The sequence below is a fragment of the Nilaparvata lugens genome, chromosome 2 (assembly GCF_014356525.2).
Source record: "Nilaparvata lugens isolate BPH chromosome 2, ASM1435652v1, whole genome shotgun sequence".
In the NCBI taxonomy this organism is placed as follows: domain Eukaryota; kingdom Metazoa; phylum Arthropoda; class Insecta; order Hemiptera; family Delphacidae; genus Nilaparvata; species Nilaparvata lugens.
Window position 1 is genome coordinate 4,913,924 of NC_052505.1, and position 23,861 is coordinate 4,937,784.

The 23,861-nt window shown below is 34.5% G+C and overlaps 1 protein-coding gene across 1 annotated transcript in view; it reads left to right on the forward strand.

Moving 5' to 3' along the window:
- Nucleotides 1-23,861, forward strand: part of LOC111051178 — a 234,224-nt gene that overhangs the window by 159,632 nt on the left and 50,731 nt on the right. Inside the window, exons 4-5 of the mRNA XM_039419967.1 lie at nucleotides 18,081-18,342; nucleotides 21,408-21,605. Coding sequence (XP_039275901.1) covers nucleotides 18,100-18,342; nucleotides 21,408-21,605 — 441 coding nt within the window. The 5' untranslated portion in view covers nucleotides 18,081-18,099. The remainder of the gene's footprint in view (nucleotides 1-18,080; nucleotides 18,343-21,407; nucleotides 21,606-23,861) is intronic.

Consider the following 23,861-nt stretch of genomic DNA (forward strand, 5'->3'; position numbering starts at 1 on the left):
GAGCGTAATATGAACACAGTATACAATATCAATATAACTTCAATGAAATCCTCCAGAATTGTATCTACTATTGTGAATGAATGAATGATAGACTCGTTGATGAAGAAATACCAGTAAACAATAACGCTATCTGTTGGAGAAAGAAGTCAACTATGCGCGGTTCCTATTGGTCAGCTGCTACAGTGTTGAAAGTGGGAAGGAACTGTCTCGGCCAATCACAGAGCTGGATGTCACAGTGCCGTCATTTTGTATCGGAAGCTTCCCACTTCCTACTACGTCTTCCTTCTTCTTCTTATTATTATTCTCCTTTTTTTTATTCACAAATCACACACATTTAATATCATTGATAGATAAAATAATATGGTAGTCCTTATGCTATTTATCTTCTTTGTTTCTTCTTCTTCTCCTTCTTCCTTTTTTATTCTTCTTCTTTTTCTGAAAAGTCTGGAAGAAGTTTGGATGCTATAGTCAACAGGATATCCACATTCTGATGGCAGTATTTGATTAGCATTGGTGTTATTGCTATCCTTGTCTATCATTCGACAAAGCAGATAGTGCTATCCTTTTTTTGCACCGCAACGTTCGCAGATTGTTTCTAGACAATGTAGAATTTTAATTCATCAATATTTTTATCTCAATTACGAAAAATTATTAATTTATCATCGGAGAATATATTTTCTTGACGAATCAAATATGATTAATGATCATTTTGAACAAGAATGAACAGTTAAGGTACCTATTTATAGAATACAGGTACATTGGTATTGTATTCTAGATACATTGATTAATATTACATCATCACATGGAGTGATCCGTGGTCTAGTGGATAGAGTGCTTGCGTAGCAGCACAGAGATCCCGGGTTCAATCCCTCTCATAACCAAAAGTTTTTTAACCAGATCACTCCCGTGTTATCGGATGGGCACGTTGAACTGTCGGTCCCGGCTGAAGTATGACAGTCGTAAGGCCCCCATTGACGGCTTAAATTATATATTCAGGCGGTGGGACCTTCCCGCAAGGGACTCCCCACCAACAAAAGCCATACGAATTTACTTTTTTACATCAGCTATCCTCTATAGAAGACAGGGATCCGGCAAAGCTGTTCCCCTATCATTCTCCACTGCCATTATAATTTGAACCTCAACTATAGATGTTTTGCACTGGAAACAAACGGTCTCCGGCAATGCCTCCCTTTCTAATTAGGCTGCTATCGTATTATCTTAGAGCCTGTTTCGCCCGTCTGTTAGGCCTCCACAGGAATTCACGAGTTTCAGAGTCTGTCCCTCTCTTTCGGTTCCTCACTCTCTCTCTCTTTCACACACTCTCTCTCTCTCTCTCTCTCTCTCTCTCTCTCTCTCTCTCTCTCTCTCTCTCTCTCTCTCTCTCTGTACCTCTTCCCGCCAACCAGCATCTGAACCCATTAGTTTGTTAGGCGCAACCTGAAGGATAAAACCGCTCACCACTAGCCTACAATAATAGCGAGGAATAGCGCGGGCCATAATAGATGGTGTAGTAGGTAACCTCTAGTCTCGGCAACCTTTAGCCGAAGAATAAATTCTACTCACAGCATGCACTGGTCTGGTATCCTGAGCAGATAAGCTCTCCAGCCATCATAGATAACAATTTCGTTTCGACCTTTCAAGTTTTCGCAACGAATGATACAGTTGGCAACGAATGATACAGTTGGCAACAATTAATGATACAGTTGCAACAAATGATACAGTTGGTACCAAATGATACAGCTGGCAACAAATGATGCAGTTGACAACAAGAGTGATACAGTTGGCAACAAATGATAATAATATTGGGTTTGCATATTCATACCTTTTCACTGATGGGGTAAAACTTGAATTTTAAAAACACTTATGAAGTGAAAATGCACTTACCATAAGCAGTGCCGATCGGTTCGATCATTTTCACTCCATAAGTGTTTTTAAAATTCAAGTTCTAAATGATATACAGGGTGTCCCACCAAGGTTGTAACAGCCGTTAATCATAGATTGAACTCGACATTTCTGACAAAAAATGTTCAGTAAACTTTTTTCCTATCGACCTTAGTCTTGGAGATATATCGATTTTTCGATATTTTTAGAATATGCCTACTTCCGGTCATTAAATACTCAATAACTGGAAAACTAATGGTCGAATTACAATTTCAAGGGTATTGTTAGAAAGAGAAAAAATTTCTAACAAGACTAATGTAATTTTATTTGTTATTAGATATTTTGTAGTTTTTTATTATGGCTTAAACTTGAAAAAATGCTATTCTTCAAATTCAAAGTCAAATTTCAAACCGTTTTTTCTCGATTTTTCTCCGGGTAATTATAGTGATTTCAATATTTCAAAAACTTCTCCATTTCATAAGTTTGTTTTATTAAATCAACAATGCCATGAAGAATTTATCCTCTGAATCTCATGGATTTATCTCTTACCGAATTTGAATTGTTCTGTCCCAAAAATTTGAACTTTAGGCGCTCATATCTCAAAAAGTAATAATCGGAAAATTTTTTTCCTGAGAAAAGTTTTTCATTTTGATAGCTTCGTGATATACAAATCGAAAAACTTTGAAAAATATCACCAGAAGGAAGAGTATTTTTAGCCTTAATCAAATACCTCTCCAAGCTATAAAAACCAGTACAATTATTGGATTTCTCATACAAAATATTTAACCAAATCTGATACATAGATGAAAATATCTTTTCCTTGACCCCCGAACAGCATTTCACCTGTATGAAACAAGATTCACAACTATGGCTGGTGTTGGTTGATCAGAACGCGAACATCATACGTTTAACCTATTCAGGCATTCAGGGTCAACTTGGTTTCACTGACCACAAATTCGCTCTCACTTTTTTAATGGAAGAATGTTAAGGCCAGCCACACCCCTACCAGTAAACAACAACAAAAGCCGGTCCAGTGTCTCAGATGAATTTGAAATAGTCGTTCTAACGGATGTTCCCACAGGTTGCTCGGTCATAACAATTTGCAAGTCTCTACAACAGTCTATGACCAGTTGAATGGCTTAATCCTTGAGAAGAGCTAGTTGTGCTTCAACGATATTCCAGTAATAGAAATCGCTGTACAATAAATCAGTCCTCTCAAGGTCCTGAATTACAGTGGCATCGTTATACTGCTAAACAGATTTGACAAGATTTCCGGGTTGGGAATCTGAGTAGGTACTTGCTTGTAGTAGGATTTGGAAATGTCAGACCATATTTCAACCGTGTGGCTAGGATATTAGAGGTTCGGTTGTATTGTTCATGCGAATGGGAATAGTGCAAGAAATGGGAATAGTTCAAGAAATGGGAATAGTTCAAGAAATGGGAATAGTTCAAGAATTGGGAATTGGAAATCAGTAATCATTGTGGGTATTCTTTATGAATTCATCCAAATATTACTAGTTGTAACATCTATGTGGTTGGTATATCAGAGATATGGTTTTATTGTTCATGTAAATAAGAATTGAATATTGGAAATCAGTAATCAGTGTGGTGTTCTTGATAAATTCATCTAAATAATGGACCTACCAGTTGTAATGGTTTAGTATATTCATAGAGTATCTCAGTATCTTTAGTATATTCATCTACTTTAGTAAAATCATCTTTCATGTATATTTTTAAGTTTTATCAGTATACCATACTATCTATAGTTCTATGAACTATCATAGACTAGTCATTAGTTATTCTATAATAACATATCGAATTTTTGCCAAAGTGATAAAATGAAGTGTTGAAGCTATCGTGTCAGAGCTTTGCAAAAAGACTTGGAAAGAAGCGTTTTTGGACACTCATAGATCTTGTTTAAATGAAGAATGTTTCTTGTTCAGGGGAGTACTTTATTGAATTGGCTATTTTTTTATTGCTGAGGTTGATGCCCACATGATCTCTAGGCTTGTGCGTGGGTAATGAGGCGGATGATAATGTGAGATGAAGTAAAATCAATATTGAGGAAATTACTCTTATCATCGATAGCCAAGTCACATATTTATGACTTCTACAAAAGGGCTTTATAAGCCAAAGAAATTTTCTGTTGGGTGAAATGGGAACCGAATTTTCATATTTTCATTGATTCGGACTAATTCTTGCTACAAAATTTTTAATAGAAACCATTTCTGATGTTTCCATTCAATCTGAAATATTCATGGGTAGCCCAACGAACAAAACGGTAAGGTCGATTTGTAGATTTCAGCTCGCTATCGACCTATTATATCGATATCAATGACTCGATATTCTATCATTTCACAGCTGTCTAGTAGCATCGATTTCCACTGCGACTCAAGCCAGTTACACACGTATCGATTTTTGGATGCTCGATTTTTCGCCGTCCTTATGAATTCTGTGAGATTGAACAGATGATGTCAAACAGATGTTGTTTGTCAATATCCGTTTAATCAGAATATCAGGGGACCGAGCTTTGCTCTGGAGTGTAAAAGCATAGAACATATTGTAACGAAAGATTGAATTTATAGTTAATATTTATCTATTTTCTCAGTCGTACAATTATTTTTACAGTTATATGAGGAGGCACAACAGGACTATGCCCAAAACTGTCCCTTTTCAAATTTATACTACAGTCCAAATCAAAATCTAGGTTAAGCTACTATCACTCATCAAAATAACAATTTATCGACACTTAAAAAACAAACACATCATCAATTACAGATAGATATACTATGAATTCGATTTAGAATGATATACTATGTTTGCTACAATATTTGTTAATATACTGTTTACTATTCTACACTTACAGCATCTAGTTACTTTTTTAGACTTTCTACAGTAGACATGTTTTCTAAAAAAGAGAAATAAACCAAAATGAGTGAATTTTTACTTTATGAATTTTTCTTCTCGTGAGATCAGCTGAAGAAACCCCATGCACTCGTTCACTCACGTACACTCACCATTACAGTATCAACAGACGACAAAATTTCCAGCTGTTTCTCCTAGGACATATTTATCCTTTTAATGTCCTTCAGCGAGTTATCCCAGGGTTGAGACTTGGTGCAATCGAATTTTCATGTCATAAACCTACTTTGTTTCAAATTTCATGAGAATCGTTTGAGTCGTTTTCGAGATCCGGTCACATAAAGATGTATAAACATCTAAACATATAAACATATAATCATATAAACATATTATAAACATCTAAACATGAAAACATCTTAACATATAAACAGAAATTGCTCGTTCAATAGTATAGGATAGGATAGAATTCATGAGGACAGCAAAAAATCGTACGTCTAAGAATCAATGTGTGTGTAACTAGCCTATATTTGTTTTGTTCCTCATGAGCATGCAGGTTACAAGATCATCCCCTGAATGATTTCAAAACAATAGCATAAACGCCTAAGCTATATCACAGAAAATAGAACCAGAATTTCTTTACTCTGTGGCTGGCTATACTCATATTCCAGAATTTAACTATGATTTTCTTTAGCAATAGAATTCCTTGTCCGTAAAGTTGTGCAACGACCCATTTACGGTCTCAGCTCTCACAGTTTTGTGGTTTTCTAATTGCGTTCATTTTGCAATTCGACCATTAGAGTTCAATATACAACGAAAAGAGATGAATAACCTTCTCCACCTTGCCATAATTTTACAGTTTAAAACAAATCGAATCACCATTGCGGCTTATTTTCACATCGATTGATAGGCAGGAACGACCATTTACGATTGTGAAATAATGAAATCTGAATAGAAACAATAACACTTGTTTCGTGAGTGAGATATAATCTCAGTGGTGTGGATGCTATGTTGAAATCTGGCTGAGTGAAAGATAAAAGCTATATTTTCGACCTCGTGGTCTACGACAATTCATACAATTATCTATGAAATTGGAATGTGAATTCACTTAGACCTATTAGAAAGAGATGTTATATGGTCGACCTATTGAAACGTGGTATACGACAACTCATACAATTATCTACAAAATTGAAATGAAAATTCACTGAGACCTATTAGAAAGAGATGTTATGGAATGAGAATTCACTTAGACCTGAATGTAAGTTATATTGTTTGGAATTAGCTCACATATAAGTGATAAGGTATTGTGAAAATATGTTGTATTATATAATGTAGAACAGGCGGATAATTCTACATTTCTGGTTTCTAGATTTCTACTTTGTTAAAAACGCTCTGGCAACGTTGCAGCTGCAAGAAAAGGATAGCGATATCTGCTTTGTCGAATGATAGAAAAGGATAATCAAAATGTTGAATGAAAAAGACTAAGAAATTGTCAAAAAACCACTGATTTATTGATAATTAGAAAGACCGGTTTCGGTTATTACACCATTGTCAATCTCTGATAAACTGTTTAATAACCGAAACCGGTCTTTCTAATTATCAATAAATCAGTGGTTTTTTTGACAATTTCCTAGTCTTTTTCATTCAATATGAATAATTACCACAATATCAACTTCTCAACTACACAAAAAGATAATCAAAATAATCAATTTAAAATAATCAACTATATTTTATTAAGCAAGATATAATATTTTTTATAATTAAGATGAAATATTATGTTAATTATTATTCTACATTGTTGAAAGACGATCTGGCAACAGAGCAAAGCGAGAAAAAGATAGGGCTATCCGCTTTGTCGAATGATAGACAAGGATAATCAAAATAATCAATTTAAAATAATCAACTATATTTTATTAAGCAAGAAATAATAATATTTTTTATAATTAAGATGAAATATTTTGTTGATTAATTAATTATTCTACATTGTTAGAAGACGATCTGGCAACAGAGCAAAGCGAGAAAGAGATAGGGCTATCCGCTTTGTCGAATAATAGACAAGGATAATCAAAATAATCAATTTAAAATAATCAACTATATTTTATTAAGCAAGAAATAATATTTTTCATAACCAAGATGAAATATTTTGTTAATTATTAATTCTACATTGTTGAAAGACGATCTGGCAACAGAGCAAAGCGAGAAAGAGATAGGGCTATCCGATTTGTTGAATGATAGACAAGGATGTCAATACCATCGCTGATCAAATACTGCCATTATAACGTGGACCTCACTCTCTTACAAGCGTACGGTACTTGTGCATTATGCCTTTTCGTCTGATACTGTACTACTGCCACATTATTATCAGAGCGTAGGTGAGGCTTGGTAATTGCTCGGAATGATCCAGTTAATCGTGCAGTGTAATGGAGGCCTTTTGGTAGATTGCAATAATTCGAATGACGCAAGAAATTATCTGCTAATGGTCCACCTGAACCCTGACATCAATCAGGGTGGTGACTTATATTTTACAATAGTGAGGTCCACGTTATAATGGCTGTGTTTGATTAGCAATGGTATTGCTGTCCTTGTCTATCATTCAACAAAGCAGATAGCCCTATCTCTTTCTAGCTCTTGCCCTGTTGCCAGATCGTCTTTTAACAATGTAGAATTGATAATTAATTAACAAAATATTTCATCTTAATTATAAAAGATTATTATGAAATTATTGAAAAATATAATTTCTTGCTATAACATATAATTGATTATTTAAACGAGAATGAACAGTTAATATTACATCAATAAACCTGTATTAGCCACCGTCTATAGAAGGCATTGACAAGACAGAGGATTCCCCCCTATGCTTTCTCCACTGCCATTATAACTAGTCCTCACTAAAGACTTATATTTTACAATAGATGCTCCACTCATAACACTCCTTGAATATCAGTGATTCTATTCATTCAGTAACAAAAATATAGTCATTTTCTGATTCATATACTGTAGGCCTACTATGATGTAGAGTACTGTACTGTAAATTCATCTATAATATAATAAAGGAAAGGATTGGCTTTTACACGTACGAGATAGGAAATTCACGAATGACGCATCATCATGTCTGAACTACTCAACTGATTAACATGAAATTCTTCATAAATAGAATAAGGTACTTAATCCTCCGAGGATGGTTATAGGCCTATCTATAGTAGGGGGGTTAGGGTCACACCTCTATTTCCAATTAAGTACGACCAGAGAAAACTTCTATAATTTGTAGACTTTTTAAAAACTGCTATATTTGTATTCTGTGGTACGACTTTCATTTATTTGATTCAATTTATCAATGCAACTACAAATAATCATATAGCAATGACTCGGAGAGAGCAACAGGCTCAGCCCAAACTGCACTTCTCCCTATTTTATAAGAAGACAAATTCCCAAAATATATACATTTTTTTCAAGTTCAATTTTCAAAAACTAGAAACTATAAATTACGAACTTGGACCGATGAAATACTTGATTGGAATTCAGTATTTTAGAACTCAATAATCACTGAAAATATGAGAAAAATTTAGTTATTTTACAATGAATATCAGGAACACACCAACCTCCCTATTTTCAAAAACTAGAAACTAGAAATCTCGAATTTGACCGATGGAATACTTGATTGGAATTCAGTATTTAACTCAATAGTCACTGAAAATATGAGAAAAATTTTGTTATTTTACAATGAATATCAGGAACACACCAACCTCCCTTTCTGTTATGTCTGTACAATACAATTCCCATAGTTCAATTGCAAAGTTAGATTTTCTTAAGACTCAAAGAGAATACTATCTATCTATTATCACGTACACCCTGAGTACCTCCAGAGGTGGGTGATTGATACCCAGGTGTTGCTCCTGGACGACTTAGCTCAGTCGTAATGTGGGCGGGGAAAGGAGGCAAGTCGAAGTTCCTCTTCTTCCTTCTTTGTGCCTTAGCTGGTGTGGACAGCACCTCCTGGTGCTTCTGACGGCGTGAAGGTCGCTCTCTACTCATAATATTACTAGTAGTTCTGTGAACAGTAAACCTCACGCTCAGTAAGTTACATTGACCTGTTGTTATGTTTTCTCAAAAATTAATAAATAATTTATCAATTTAAAATGTCTAGAAAAAATCCTAAATAAATATAGAGCTTTCTGTCCTATCGTACCGTGACGTGTCGTCCCGGAATGTGAGTGTGAGCGCTGTTATCAGGTCTGGCTGCATCTGTCTACAACGTTGATGGAAAGATACATTTTCAAGATGTTCGATGTTCTTGAACGGGTAGTATTATAGTCCACTAGACAGCTGATTTATGATGAATAATTCTATAGTCTGATTTTTACGGTAGTATTGGCGTATGAAGGAGGCTCCTTTTTCCTTTTATATTATCCTTAAAATGCAAAATTTCCAAAATCCTTGTATATACGTCGACGCGCAATTCAAAAAGGAACATACCTGGCAAATTTCATGAAAATCTATTACCGCGTTTCGCCGTAAATTCGCAACATAAAAACATATAAACATTTAAACATTAAGAGAAATGCCAAACCGTCGACTTGAATCTTAGACCTCACTTCACTCGGTCAATTAATTATTTAGCAATATTTTCCTGTCACAATTTTACTTCGTGACACTATCATAGATAAATTAGCGAAAAAATAATTATTGTTTTTATTCTCCAATTTCCTTGATTTTATCGATTCAAGTTATATATATTTTTAAATCATTTTACAATGAATATCAGGATCACACAAACCTCCGGATACCTCCCTTTCTGTTATATCAGCGATTTCATCGTTAACAGATCTGTTGGATCAGATATTCACACAATTTCCGATGACTGGGATTAGCAGCCTGATCTGTGAGCACACCATTGAGTGGGCAGCTAATCAGCAATCGAGCGAGGCGAGGAAGCAGCTTCGGATAGTATTTGGTCACACCTGATTAATGCCAGTGAACTGCGACAAAACTCGGTAACCATTCTTGCATCTCTGACTGGCCTTCTAGCTTTCGCTCTGTGGTTTAAACTGACAAAATTACTTTTAGGCTAGGCGCACACCAGTTAGTCAAGACTAAGGCACTATAAGGGTCTTTACAAAGCCCTAGTCAAGACAAGACAAGACATGATCAGACGCGTTTAGACACAATACTTCACATTGTTTCGCAACTCACACAGATTTCATTCTAATAATTGCAATATCTCAGTAATTTCCATGTGTAGACTGGCTGGCCGCTATGGCTTCCTATAAAATGAGCGCTGCTATCCAGAGATTGTCAGTTTGGTATAAGGATAAGCATTATTCCTGACCGTCAATTAGGAGGTACTGGGTTCGATTCCCGGGCTGACAAATAATTTTTGAATAGTAGCGCTCATCGAATTTCCATCTAGCTGTTTACCCTGTTGTCAATATTTGCAGTAGCAGAAGTCTCCGGGGTGAATTACAGCATTTAATTTGAATTTTCGTTTAATAATAATTATTAATTCATTACCATTTGAATAATTGCAATATCTCAGTAATCTCCATGTGTATATATTTTCTTAATAGATTAACTTTCTACATTGTTGAAAAACGTTCTGGCAAAGTTGCAGAGGTGGATAAGGATAGCGCTATCTGCTTTGTCGAATGATAGACAAGGATAGCAACACCAATCAAATACTGCCATTATAAGGTGGACCTCACTCTATTGGATCGTACGATGTCCTTTGTTACATAACCTGGTCTTATTCAATGGTCCTCTACTCCATTGTTCAGTAAATAGTGTTCAACAGTTCAAGCCTCTTTATATGCCAATATAAATATCAAACAATTGTCCATCTGTACACAATTTAATTGTTCAAATATAATTGGTTGAGAGTCGACACATGTGAAAGGATTTCACTCTCATTAGGAATGAATGGAGATATGACATACATGGATTATTTTCCGGGTTCTTATTCTCATAGATATCAAATTGAAGCATTAGTTTCCCTATAGTGCTTCGGTAGCTTTTTTAGCTGCAGATCATTGGCAGACTTTGAGTTCACTGTAATATTATTATATTATTATATTATATTATTGACCGAACGTAGTGAGGTCTATGTTTCAACTCAATTTCCTTTTGTCTGTCTGTTATCCATTTGTCTTGACTTAATATTCTCTATGTTTGTGTACTTTGCTAATAAATTTGCTAATTGTTCTATTATTCCCATAAAATATCCATTCTTGGACCGAAAATCAAGTGACGAAGCAGTGTGTGATTACATAACCTTATCTTTTGGACAACATTAACATTTTAGCAATATTTTCCTGTCACAATTTTACTCGTGACACTATCATAGATAGATTAGCGAAAAAATAATTATTGTTTTTATTCTCCAATTTCCTTGATCTTATTGAGTTAAATTATATATATTTTAAAATCATTTATCAATGAATATCAGGATCACACAAACCTCCGGATACCTCGCTTTCTGTTATATCAGCGATTTCATCGTTAACTGATCTGTTGGATCAGATATTCACACAATTTCCGATGACTGGGATTAGCAGCCTGATCTGTGAGCACACCATTGAGTGGGCAGCTAATCAGCAATCGAGCGAGGCGAGGAAGCAGCTTCGGATAGTATTTGGTCACACCTGATTAATGCCAGTGAACTGCGACAAACTTGGTAACCATTCTTGCATCTCTGACTGGCCTTCTAGCTTTCGCTCTGTGGTTTAAACTGACAAAATTATTAGGCTATAGGCGCACACCAGTTACCAGTTAGTCAAGACAAGACATGATCAGACACGTTTAGACACAATACTTCACATTGTTTCTTATGACGCAACTCACACTGATGCATTCTAATAATTATTGCAATATCTCAGTAATTTCCATTTGTAGACTGGCTGGCCGCTGTGGCTTCGTATACTAGTAGTTCTGTAAACAATAGACCTCACGCAGTATTCTCATCCACAAGTACCTGATTGAAACTATATACCTTATGGAAATACAGCAATAGACTGGCTTCTCCACACATCTGTGTAATCACTTGTCAGCTGATTTATGATGAATAATTCTATAGTCTGATTTTTACTCTAATATTAGCGTATGAAGGAGGCTCCTTTTTCCTTTCATATTATCCTTGAAATGCAAAATTTCAAAAAACCTTGTACGTCGACGCGCAGTTAAAAAAGGAACATACCTGTCAAATTTCATGAAAGACTATTACCGCGTTTCGCCGTAAATGCGCAACATATAAACATTTAAACATTAAGAGAAATGCCAAACCGTCGACTTGAATCTTAAGGTGCGTACAGATATACGCGCCGCGAACATGAGCAATTCACTTTTAATCAGCTGATGCCAAGCTTTTTATATCTGTATCTTACAGTTTCTGTAAAAATACAGATTTAGTCAGCTGATTAAAAGTGAATTGCTCATGTTCGCTGCGCGTATATCTGTACGCACCTTAAGACTACACTTCGCTCGGTCAAAAATGAGCGCTACTATCCAGAGATTGTCAGTTTGGTATAAGGATAAGCATTATTCCTGACCGTCAATTAGGAGGTACTGGGTTCGATTCCCGGGCTGACAAATAATTTTTGAATAGTAGCGCTCATCGAATTTCCATCAATATTGTCAATATTTGCAGTAGCAGAAGTCTTCAGGGTGATTCACAGCATTCAATTTGAATTTTCGTTTAATAATAATTATTAATTCATTAGCATTTGAATAATTGCAATATCTCAGTAATCTCCATCTGTATATATTTTGTTAATAGATTAACTTTCTACATTGTTGAAAAACGTTCTAGAAAAGTTGCAGAGGTGGAAAGGATAGCGCTATCTGCTTTGTCGAATGATAGACAAGGATAGCAACACCAATCAAATACTGCAATTATAGCGTGGACCTCACTCTATTGGTTCGTGACGATGTCCTTTGTTACATAACCTGGTCTTATTCAATGGTCCTCTACTCCATTGTTCGGTAAATAGTGCTCAACAGTTCAAGCCTCTTTATATGCTACTAATTGCCAATATAAATATCAAACAATTGTCCATCTGTACACAATTTAATTGTTCAAATATAATTGGTTGAGAGTCGACACATGTGAAAGGATTTCACTCTCATTAGAAATGAATGAAAATATGACATACATGGATTATTTTCCGGGTTCTTTTTCTCATAGATATCAAATTGAAGCATAATTAGTTTCTTTAGCGCTTCGACAGCTTTTTTTAACTGTGGATCATATAGTCAGACTTAACTTTGAGCACACTTTAATTATAATAAGGTGGAATCATTATTCGTCCTCGAAAGAAGTTACCTAAATCACATTTCTTATAAACTGTAAGCTGAATTAGCATAAGAAATACAGTGAATAAGGGATAGATAAGTGGATGATCAGTGAATATTATCAAAAAACTAGTGGATTCATAAAAACAATATAGAAACTTAAAGTACCCTCTATTATTTAAAATATTACAAAGACTAGTTTCGAGCATAACTTAGGTCATTTTCAAGTTGAAATGTGGAAAATAAATGAACAATTTGATACTATTAAATATGAACATTTGCTTATTTTTGAGCGAGCGAAGTGAGGTCTAAGATTCAGGTCGACGATTTGCCATTTCTCTTAATGTTTAAATGTTTATATTATGTTGTGCATTTACGGCGAAACGCGGTAATAGATTTTCATGGAATTTGTCAGGTATGTTAATTCCTTTTTTAATTGCGCGTCGACGTTTATACAAGGTTTTTGGAAATTTTGCATTTCAAGGATAATATAAAAGGAAAAGGAGCCTCCTTCATACACCAATATTAGAGTAAAAGTCAGAATATAGAATTATTCATCATAAATCAGCTGACAAGTGATTACACAGATGTGTGGAGAAGCCAGTCTATTGCTGTATTTCCATAGGGTCTATAGTTTCAATCAGGTACTTGTGGATGAGAATACTGCGTGAGGTCTACTGTTCACAGAACTAGGGGAAGGGTGGGTAAAGTGGCCAGATCGGGTAAAGTGGCCATTCGACTTTATGCTGTATAGTTAGTAATGCATTCTCGTGGAAATAATGCCAACTAGTCGCCAGCCAGTCGGTCATTGTTGTCCGTGACTTTGGATGCTCTACTGTTAATGGTTCCAACAAAATTCGCATTTTGCTGTTTCCAACATCACATAGTTTTGGTAAGTGACAAATATTATTTGATACTGTTCAATATTAATAGGTGTCATATCTATTTGCTAGGTTGCAGCTGATTTGTTTATATTTCATCTTTGAATACATTTTTGTTTAAAAGTTCATTGTCAAGTTGGTTAGTTTATAAGGTATCTTATCAGTAATGGCGTCCTTTCGGGCAAAGTGGCCACTCTGTTGATGGGCAAAGTGGCCAGTGGCCACTTTGCCCGTCCCTTTATTTTCTCATCAGGTATTTTTTTTTGAGATAGCCTACCTATAGACTATTAAGATTAATAACATTAGGCTACTTGAATTATTTCATTTATTTATTTTTAATCATTTCAAAAACAACATATTGCAAGGAACAGCATGGTTTTATACCCATTCTCCTCACACACATTCATACTCACTCATGCATAGCCATCATTTCCATCAACTGCAACTCATATTTCTCATTCAAGTAGAGGTGATGAGTGAATCATAATACTGTATAGAGTTTGGATTAAATTTTGAATAGAGTAGAGTCTATAAGTAAAGGTCTATGGGAGGTTCTTTTGAGTATGATATGAAATGAAAATATTCTCTATTAGGTGGAGTTAGCACTAGGAAGTAATTTCTACCATTCAATCTCATTCACAAATAATACAATATGGGTATGCATTAATAAATGAATGATGTATGAATGATGGAGGAACTATAAATACTTATTTTAATCTTCATAATTCCGTTCTCTATTGTTACAGTTACGCTGCTATCAAGATGCCATCTCATTATAAGAGGAAGACTGACCAGCAGTCATGGGATTCGGAGTCCATGAAACAAGCAATTTTACTGGCTGTGAAGAGAGAAAAAATGCCATTTGCAACAGCTGCAAAGCGGTTCAATGTACCAAGGAATACTCTCAAACGTAGAGTGCTTGACAAAAATGTCTATGCAGTTGAAAGCAAGAAGGTTCTGGGCAAATATAGAAATGTTTTCAGTGAGGAACAAGAACAGGAGCTTTGCGAATATATCATTGCCATGGAGAGACGATTCTATGGGTTGACTCAAAATGAACTTCGGTTTCTGCCTACAGCCTTGCAGAGAAAAATAAGATTCCACACACATTCAACCATGAGAAGAAGATGGCTGGCAAGGATTGGGTAGCCGGTTTTAAGAAGAGGCATCCTTCTATCATCCTGAGGACACCTGAAGCAACATTCCTAGCAAGAGCTCAAGGATTCAACAAAGTGAATGTGTGCAAATTCTTCGACATTTTAAAGACTGTTCTAGACAATCATTCGTTTCCTGAAGAATGAAAGGAAGAAGAGAATTATTCTATATCAGAAGACGAGAATGATGAAGAGTGGATGCCTTCTGAGAATGAAGATCAAAACATTCCTTCAGAAAGTGAGGATCATGAGATACCTTCAGCAGAAATTGATGACAAAAGGACTTCAAAAAGCCAAGCCAAGAACTTCATACTGAGTCATTAGATTCAGACAATATTGACAGTCAAGATCTTCTACAGCAAGCAGAAGATTTTTGTGCCAGCCTCAAACAGGGAGAAGAGTTTCTCACAACTGAAGATGATATTCGACAGGAGTTAGAAGAAATACTTCAAGAATAGGCAATTTAATGGTATAAGGCTATAATTATTATACTGTAAAATTATTAAAATAAACAATAAATATGAATGGAGTATTGTAATAAGTGTTCTTTTTTGAACTAATTCAACACTTTCATGCTTGGATTTTGGAGGCGGGTAAAGCGGCCAGGTTGTGGCCACTTTACCCAACCTAGGAGGGTAGAGTGGCCATTTAGCACATTTTTAATTCTATTATTGAAATCAGATGAATAATGAAATTGCAGATATAACACATGTTCACTTGGAACCTAAATAGTATAAGCAAATTTAGATATGAGTTTCATTACTGTCAACAATCATAAACTTATTGAAAAGCCAACAAAATAAAAGAGTGGCCACTTTACCCACCCTTCCCCTACCAGTTAATTTGTAAAAGTAGCCCATTCAAGTGAAGTGTTTTTAACTAGTGGATTATTTATAGTGGACAAGAGGTGAATTTATAGAGAGACAAATTAGAGATATAGATACAAAGTATGCACTGAAAAATGCCATTATTTCATGAATAAACTATAGTGAGGTCCACGTTATAATAACGGCAGTGGAGAAAGATAGGAGAGAAACGTTGCTGATCTTCTGTCTTGTCAATGCCTTCTAAAGATGGTAGCAGATACAGATTTATTGATGAAATATTAACTGTTCATTCTCATTTAAAATAATCGATTATATTTTATAAAGCAATAAATTATATTTTTCAATAATTTCATAATGAATTTTCATAACCAAGATGAAATATTTTGTTGATTAATTATTAATTCTACATTGTTAAAAGACGATATGGCAACAGAGCAAAGCGAGAAAGAGATAGCGCTATCCGATTTGTTGAATGATAGACAAGGATAGCAATACAATTTCTAATCAAACACTGACATTATAACTTGGACCTCACTATAGTCTATATCGTCGATATAAAATCAGGTCGATTCATTTTATATTTCAAAATGAATAAGACTTCATATTAGATAGGGAGAAATGAAATAATACAAATTTTCAATTTGCAGTATTCTTATAAAGATTTCATCTCTATCGATAAAAATTCCAATTTCTAGTTTTTCAAAGAAGCAAAAGTAGGCCTACTTGTTGAATTACATAGACTGAATTCTTCACTAATAATTCTTTACCAGTTCATTACAGTCGTAGGCTATATAAAATTGAATTTATTTATTGAATAGTTATAAAAATTTACAATTACTTTACAATTATTAGAAAACTTTTCAAATTCAAATTCTTTATTAAAAAAATAATTAAACAATCAAATGCATTCCAAAAATCAAATACAATATTATTAAACTTATTAGATTACCTACTTTAGAATTATTACAAACTTTACAATTATTAGAAAAGAAAAACAGGCTATTGACAACATCGAAGCAATCCAGCTGCTGGAAAATGAAGGATTGGTGAGGAGGCTGAAAAGGAAGAAGCCATTTGAACTGGTCTAGTGCTGATTCAAGTGTCTTGTGTCCAGTGAAAAGCAGAGCAGTGGAAATGAGTGAAACCCACCTGTGTAGTACAGTCATAAGCAGTGTACTAATAATATTAGAATTTGAATAGGAGACCCTATGGAGGATTCTCTTCTATGAAGTATTTATTAGTATTATAGGACATAAATAAGTTGCTCATTAGTCCCTAGACTAGATAGCAATCTATCGTTGAATAAAAAAATTACTTTACAATTATTAGAAAACTTATTAGACTACTTTAGAATTATTACAAACTTTACAATTATTAGAAAAGAAAAACAGGCTATTGCCCAAAACTTTTTCAATTTCCAAATTTTTTATTGAATTGAATTAGGACCAGAAATCTATTTCAGCATCGCAGTTTATGATGGGATCCAATATTGATGTAATTTATATTATGCGTCAAAATCTTATGGAAAAGTTTGTCTGGGATTCTACCTGCACCAGACTCTCCTTCCCCCCTTATCCATAAAATAATTCCTAATACTAATATTAGCCCATGTTATCCATTTGTTTTGACTTAATATTCTCTATGCTTGTGTACTTTGCTAATAAATTTGCTAATTATTTCTATTAATATTCTCTATGTTTGTGTACTTTGCTAATAAATTTGCTAATTGTTTCCATTATTTCCATAAAATATTCCATGTTTTCCATTTGTCTTGACTTAATAATCTCTATGTTTGTGTAGTTTGCTGAAAAATTTGCTAATTTTTTCTATTATTTCCATAAATTATCCCATGTTATCCATTTGTCTTGACTTAATATTCTCTATGTTTGTGTACTTTGCTAATAAATTTGCTAATTGTTTCCATTATTTCCATACAATATCCCATGTTTCAGTTTAAGTAGTTTCAGTTTAATATCCCATAAAGTATCCCATCAGTTTGTCATGACTTAATATTCTCTCTATTTGTGTATTTATAAATTTGCTAATTATTTCTATTATTTCCATAAATTATTCCATGTTATCCATTTGTCTTAAGATCGATATAATTTATAATTATAAAAAAGTGATAAGTGCTTCTCATGGATGTTTTGTTGTAAACTTTGCAAGTGGAATGATGTGTTTTTGTTGTTGTTTTGCAGATAGGATGCTGAGCTGAAGATGGGCAATTCTAGCTCGGCGGCGCACCACCCCCACCCCCATCACGGCCTCCAGGGGCAGCCGCAGCGATGGACGCATTCCTATCCACGTGCCACCTCCACTGCCGCCTCCGCAGCCGCCTCCGGGGGCCTCAAGGTGCTGCCCGAACGGGTGCCCGGCCAGCGGTTGAGAGTCACCAACAACGGCGCCATCTTGCAAAATGGTGGCACCATCAGCGGGCGGAGGCCGTCTGTTGGCAACTTGGTAAGCGTGACATTCACTTCGTCAAGATCTCTGTCGATCTAGAACCAGCCTGAGTGAACTACTTCAGTTTTCAGTTCGTCAAGTTCAGCTTTCAGAAAGTCCAGTGGATACAGTATTATCAGAACCCCCTATATCCTATTATATTAAGCCAGCAATTTCTGTATTTATATATCTCGTTATTCATATTTATTTATATCTGGATATTTATGTCCAACAGATCTCGAAAACGGCTCTAACGATTTTCACGAAATTTGGAACATAGTAGGTTTATGATATAAAAATTCGATTGCACTAGGTCTCATCCTTGAGAAAACTCACTGAACGAGATTAAAAGGATAATTCATCCTTGGCTGAAACAGCTGTAAAACGTGAGTGAGCGAGTGAGTATGTGAAAAATCAAAATATCGCATTCCCGAAATTCATAAGATGACGTATAGCCAGCTGTGAAATATAAACACAATCATTTTAGAGAATTGTGTTCTGTTTATCAATAAAAAAAATAACGAGCGAAGCTCGGTGCCCCGATAGTACTACCTATATAAAGGATGTCCTGGTATTATATTCAGAGTATTTCACGAAAGATGTAACAGCTGAAGACCATAGATTCTACATGAAATTTGAAACAAAATATGTCAAGTAGAATGTACTTATATCCCTCCTATACCTATGAATTGGAAGTCCTGATATTATATTCAGAGTATCTCACGAAAGATGTAACAGCTGAAGATCATAGATTCTACATGAAATTTGCAACAAAAAATGTGAAGTAAAATTCTCTTATATCGACCTTAGTTTTCGAGATATTTAGGTTTTTCGATATTTTTGAAAAACTTCAATAACTGGAAAACTTCCAGTCAGAATCTAATTCTAAGGATATTATTAAATTAAATTATAATAGCAATAGCACAAGTCAATGATGCATAACAATACACTTGGAGAACTCGTCATAATTACAATACAAAAGAAATCAATAGTATGTTGATTTCAATGGTCTTATGAGTCATCAAGATCTGCCTCATTACTCACGCACAATCCTAGAGGTCATGTGGGCATCATCCTTAGAAAAAATGGTGCTATAAGTTATCAGAGCTCAAATAATAAACACCAACTTGTTGAAAGAAGATTTTTGAAAATATGAAACTAATCACACATCAATCATGTTCAGAATAGAATAATTATATTTTTATTTCCTAGAAACAATTCAAAGTAACTGCACAATGATACTACTTATTACAAAATAATAACCGGAATATAAAGATAACTTATACTTTTAAACAAGTTAACTTATTTATTGACATTAGTTATTTTAACTTGTATTCTACAAATAATTCATTCTTATATAACGATGTTTGGTACTCTAGGTGTAGCATAGCCATTTAAGTACTTATGCATAGTTTAAATTAAAAAAGTAGGTGTTATGAAGGAAGAACATACATGTATTGTAATAGTACTTTACGTCACAAGTCCGGTAACTATAATTTACCGCATAAGTATGATTGTTTCTGCCCGAAACGTAGTTGCTCTAGTTGAGAGCAGAATTATCATATGAATGCGGTAAATACGTTACCGTACAATATTTTTTGCCATATTTATCTGAGAAAGAATAATATTGCTGAGAAACAGAAACCATTACCTTATTATGCTCGAGTTACTGCATTTTATAAACATGACCCAGCCCGTAGCGCCCAGTTCATAACAGACAGAGCTCAAATTAAATAATAAAGGCCTATATTATAAGATTTCAAATGAGTTCTTATAACTTGAAACTTCTTAGATGAGTTCTCAAATTATTTGAGTTATTATATTAACATAGGACTATATTAACTACAGAACTGGGAAACATACTCGACTGTAAAGAAAAAATCTGGTGTGGCGCACTCACACAACTTTCCTTGCCGTTATGAGAATAATTGATCACGCTAGTGTTCCCGCGCATCTAAAGTCTACTATCCAAAGATTTGAGCCAGCTGGTGACAGGGCAATAACGCTGAAGACACACGAGGTGTGCTATCTCTTCATAGTGAATCATTTTTGATAGAATCAAAAGTTGCCAACAATTTGCAATTGGATAATCACATTTTCTCGTATTTTGAGCTTATTTTCAATTTTAGGTGAAAATGTTACTATACATTAGTTGTAGAGATTCTCATGCTTTCCACTCGAATTTTTTTGTTTAATTTGTATGTGAAGCCTGATAATTGAGAATCTAAAATCAAAGTTTGTATAGATGGGGCGGAGCTCCTGAAATTTTTACAGATATGGGACTTGTGGCAGTTGATAGAGCTTATCGATGACTATTTCAGGTATAACTTTAATCAAAATCGTTGGGGCCATTTTCGAGAAAATCGCGAAAAAACCCTGTTTTTGACAACATTTTCGCCATTTTAGCCGCCATCTTGAATCGCATTTGATCGAAATTGTTCGTGTCGGATCCTTATATTATAAGGGCCTACGTTCCAAATTTCAAGTCATTCCGTTAATTGGAGATGAGATATCGTGTACACAGACGCACATACACTCATACACACACACACACACACCACACACACACACACACACACACACACACACACACACACACACACACAACACACACACACACACACACACACACCACACACCACACCACACACACACACACACACACACACACACATACAGACCAATACCCAGAAACCACTTTTTTGGACTCAGGGGACCTTGAGGGGACCTTGAAACGTATAGAAATTTAGAAATTGAGGTACTTTAATTTTTTTCGGAAAGCAATACTTTCCTTACCTATGATCTCTTTACAGTATAGTATGCTGTAATGAAAATCACATGTTTTCTTGTTCTGCAAACAGCTGTTTACCGGCTTGATTCAATGCATGGAAAACAGCTGCAATTGAGTAAGTATGAGAAAAAAGACCTTCCTCACATACAGACTAGTTTCTAGGTGAGGAGTGAGGAGTACATATTATAAATATATTACAATTATTGTATGTATTTCTACTGTTTGTAAATATGTTTTTTGAGAATGCGAATTATTTTTTCTTATATCAATACTTGGAATGTTGAATTTTCAGCCGCGGCAGAGGAGTTCAAGTCAAGGTAGCCACCATGAGTCGAAACGAAGCTTGTATGGAAGTGAGCCGGACCTTCGCTACACTGGACGGGAGTTCCACCACCAGCCTTACAGCAACGATAGTCCAGCCAAACTGAGGATATCAAGATCACGCAAAAAGTACAAAGCACCGCCTGCACCCCATATTAATGGAAATGCTGTGAGTATTCGAATCCAAATTCCTCCATTTCCTATACTAGTAGTTCTGTGAACAGCAGAGACCTCGCGCTCAGTAAGTTACATTGACCTGTTGTTATGTTTTCTCAAAAATCAATGAATAATTTATCAATTTAAAATGTCTAGAAAAAATCCTGAATAAACATAGAGCTTTCTGTCCTATTGTACCGTGACGTGTCGTCCCGGAATGTGAGTGTGAGAGCTGTTATCAGGTCTGGCTGCAACTGTCTACAACGTTGATGGAAAGATACATTTTCAAGATATCCGATGTTTTTGAACGGGTAGTATTATAGTCAACTGTCTACTAATGTTGATGGAGAGATACATTTTCAAGATTTTCGATGTTTTTGAACGGGTGGTAATAGACAGCTGATTTAACCACTAGATTTAACCACTGATTTTACCACTAGACAGCTGATTTATGATGAATAATTCTAAAGTCTGATTTTTACGGTACAGTAATATTGGCGTTCAAAGGAGACTCATTTTCCTTTTGTATTATCCTTAAAATGCAAAATTTCAAAAAAACCGTATGTATACGTCAACGCGAAATTCAAAAAGGAAAATACCTGTCAAATTTCATGAAAATCTATTGCTGCGTTCCACTGTAAATGCAGAACATAAATATAAACATATAAACATAAAGAGAAATACAAAACCGTCGACTTGAATCTTAGATCTCACTTCGCTCGGTCAAAAAATAGTTATTGTAAATAAATGAACAAATCAAAATACAAAATTTTCAAATCAGAAATTCAACTTGAAGTTCATACAACGACATTATTAGAATAATAATTAAAAATGGCTCTTTTCAATAATACTTTGAACACCTGAAATGTATGCAGTCGCATGAAAATTCTATTTTAGGAATAGATTATGAGCTTATCGAGTCAAAAGGTGAGTTTTTTAATAATTCTATTCTTCATCAACACAGCATGGTGGTAATGGAGGGATGGACAATAAGTTATAGAACGATTATTTATTACACAAACGAGATAATATTTCACTACTGTATAGTTTGTATGTAATAAACTCAATAACAACACAGTTGAATGAATTTTGGAAGCAATCCTCTCTCGAATATGACTGTGATCTCTAAAGCCTTAGTTCTAGAATTAAATCTCCTGCGAGATAAATTTGTAGAATATATATCGATAACCTAATTGATTCAATAATATGAAATAATAATATATGGTCCAAATGTACTCATGAAACAAAATCAATACAGGTTCAATAAGAAATACTTCAAGAAAATAAATTAGATAATAAAACAAAACTAATAGTCTACAACCAAAATTGTTGGACTAAATTACTAAGATTACATGCTACCGTATACCTCCTGAGATTGACATTTAAGTTTAATAATAAGGCTGGTCACACACCGATTAGTCAAGACAAGACTAGTCACGTTTAGTCACAATACTTCACACTGATTGTTCCTCATGACGCAACTCACACTGATTAGTCATTGCAATTAATTAGACAAGATTCCATTAGCAAGTATGTGAAGTATTGTGACTAAACGTGACTAGTCTTGTTTTGACTAATCGGTGTGTGACCAGCCTAAGTAATGAATTAGAGAGTAATTATCAAGATTAATGACTAATAATATTTTTGAAAGTATCTCATAAGAGTACGGTGGATAGCCTACTTTAAGGCTGTGCAAAGGCTAAAAAAAACTTTTCACTCGTGATATTTTTCAAAGTTTTTTTATTTGTATAGCATCAAGCTATCAAAATGAAAAAAGTTTTCTGAGGAAAACATTTTTTTTATCATTACTTTTTTTGAGATATGATCGCCTAAAGTTTAAATTTTTGGGACAGAACATTTCAAATTCGGTAAGAGATAAATCCATGAGATTTAGAGGATAGATTCTTCATGGTATTTTGATCTATTAAAACCAAAATTTTATGAAAATATCAATTTTCAAGATTGTTATTCAATTCACTAAAAATAACCAAAAATTACTTTTAGTTGAGTTATTTTTGGTTATTCTTTGTCAATTGAATAACATTTCCAAAAATTGAAATTTTCAGAAAATTTTTGTTTTAATGGATCAACAATACCATGAAGAATCCATCCTCTGAATCTCATGGATTTATATCGTACCGAATCTGAAATGTTCTGTCCCAAAATTGCAAACTTCAGTCGCTCATATCTCAAAAACTAATGATCGGAAAAAATGTTTTCCTGAGAAAACTTTTTCATTTTGATAGATTGATGATATACAAATCGAAAA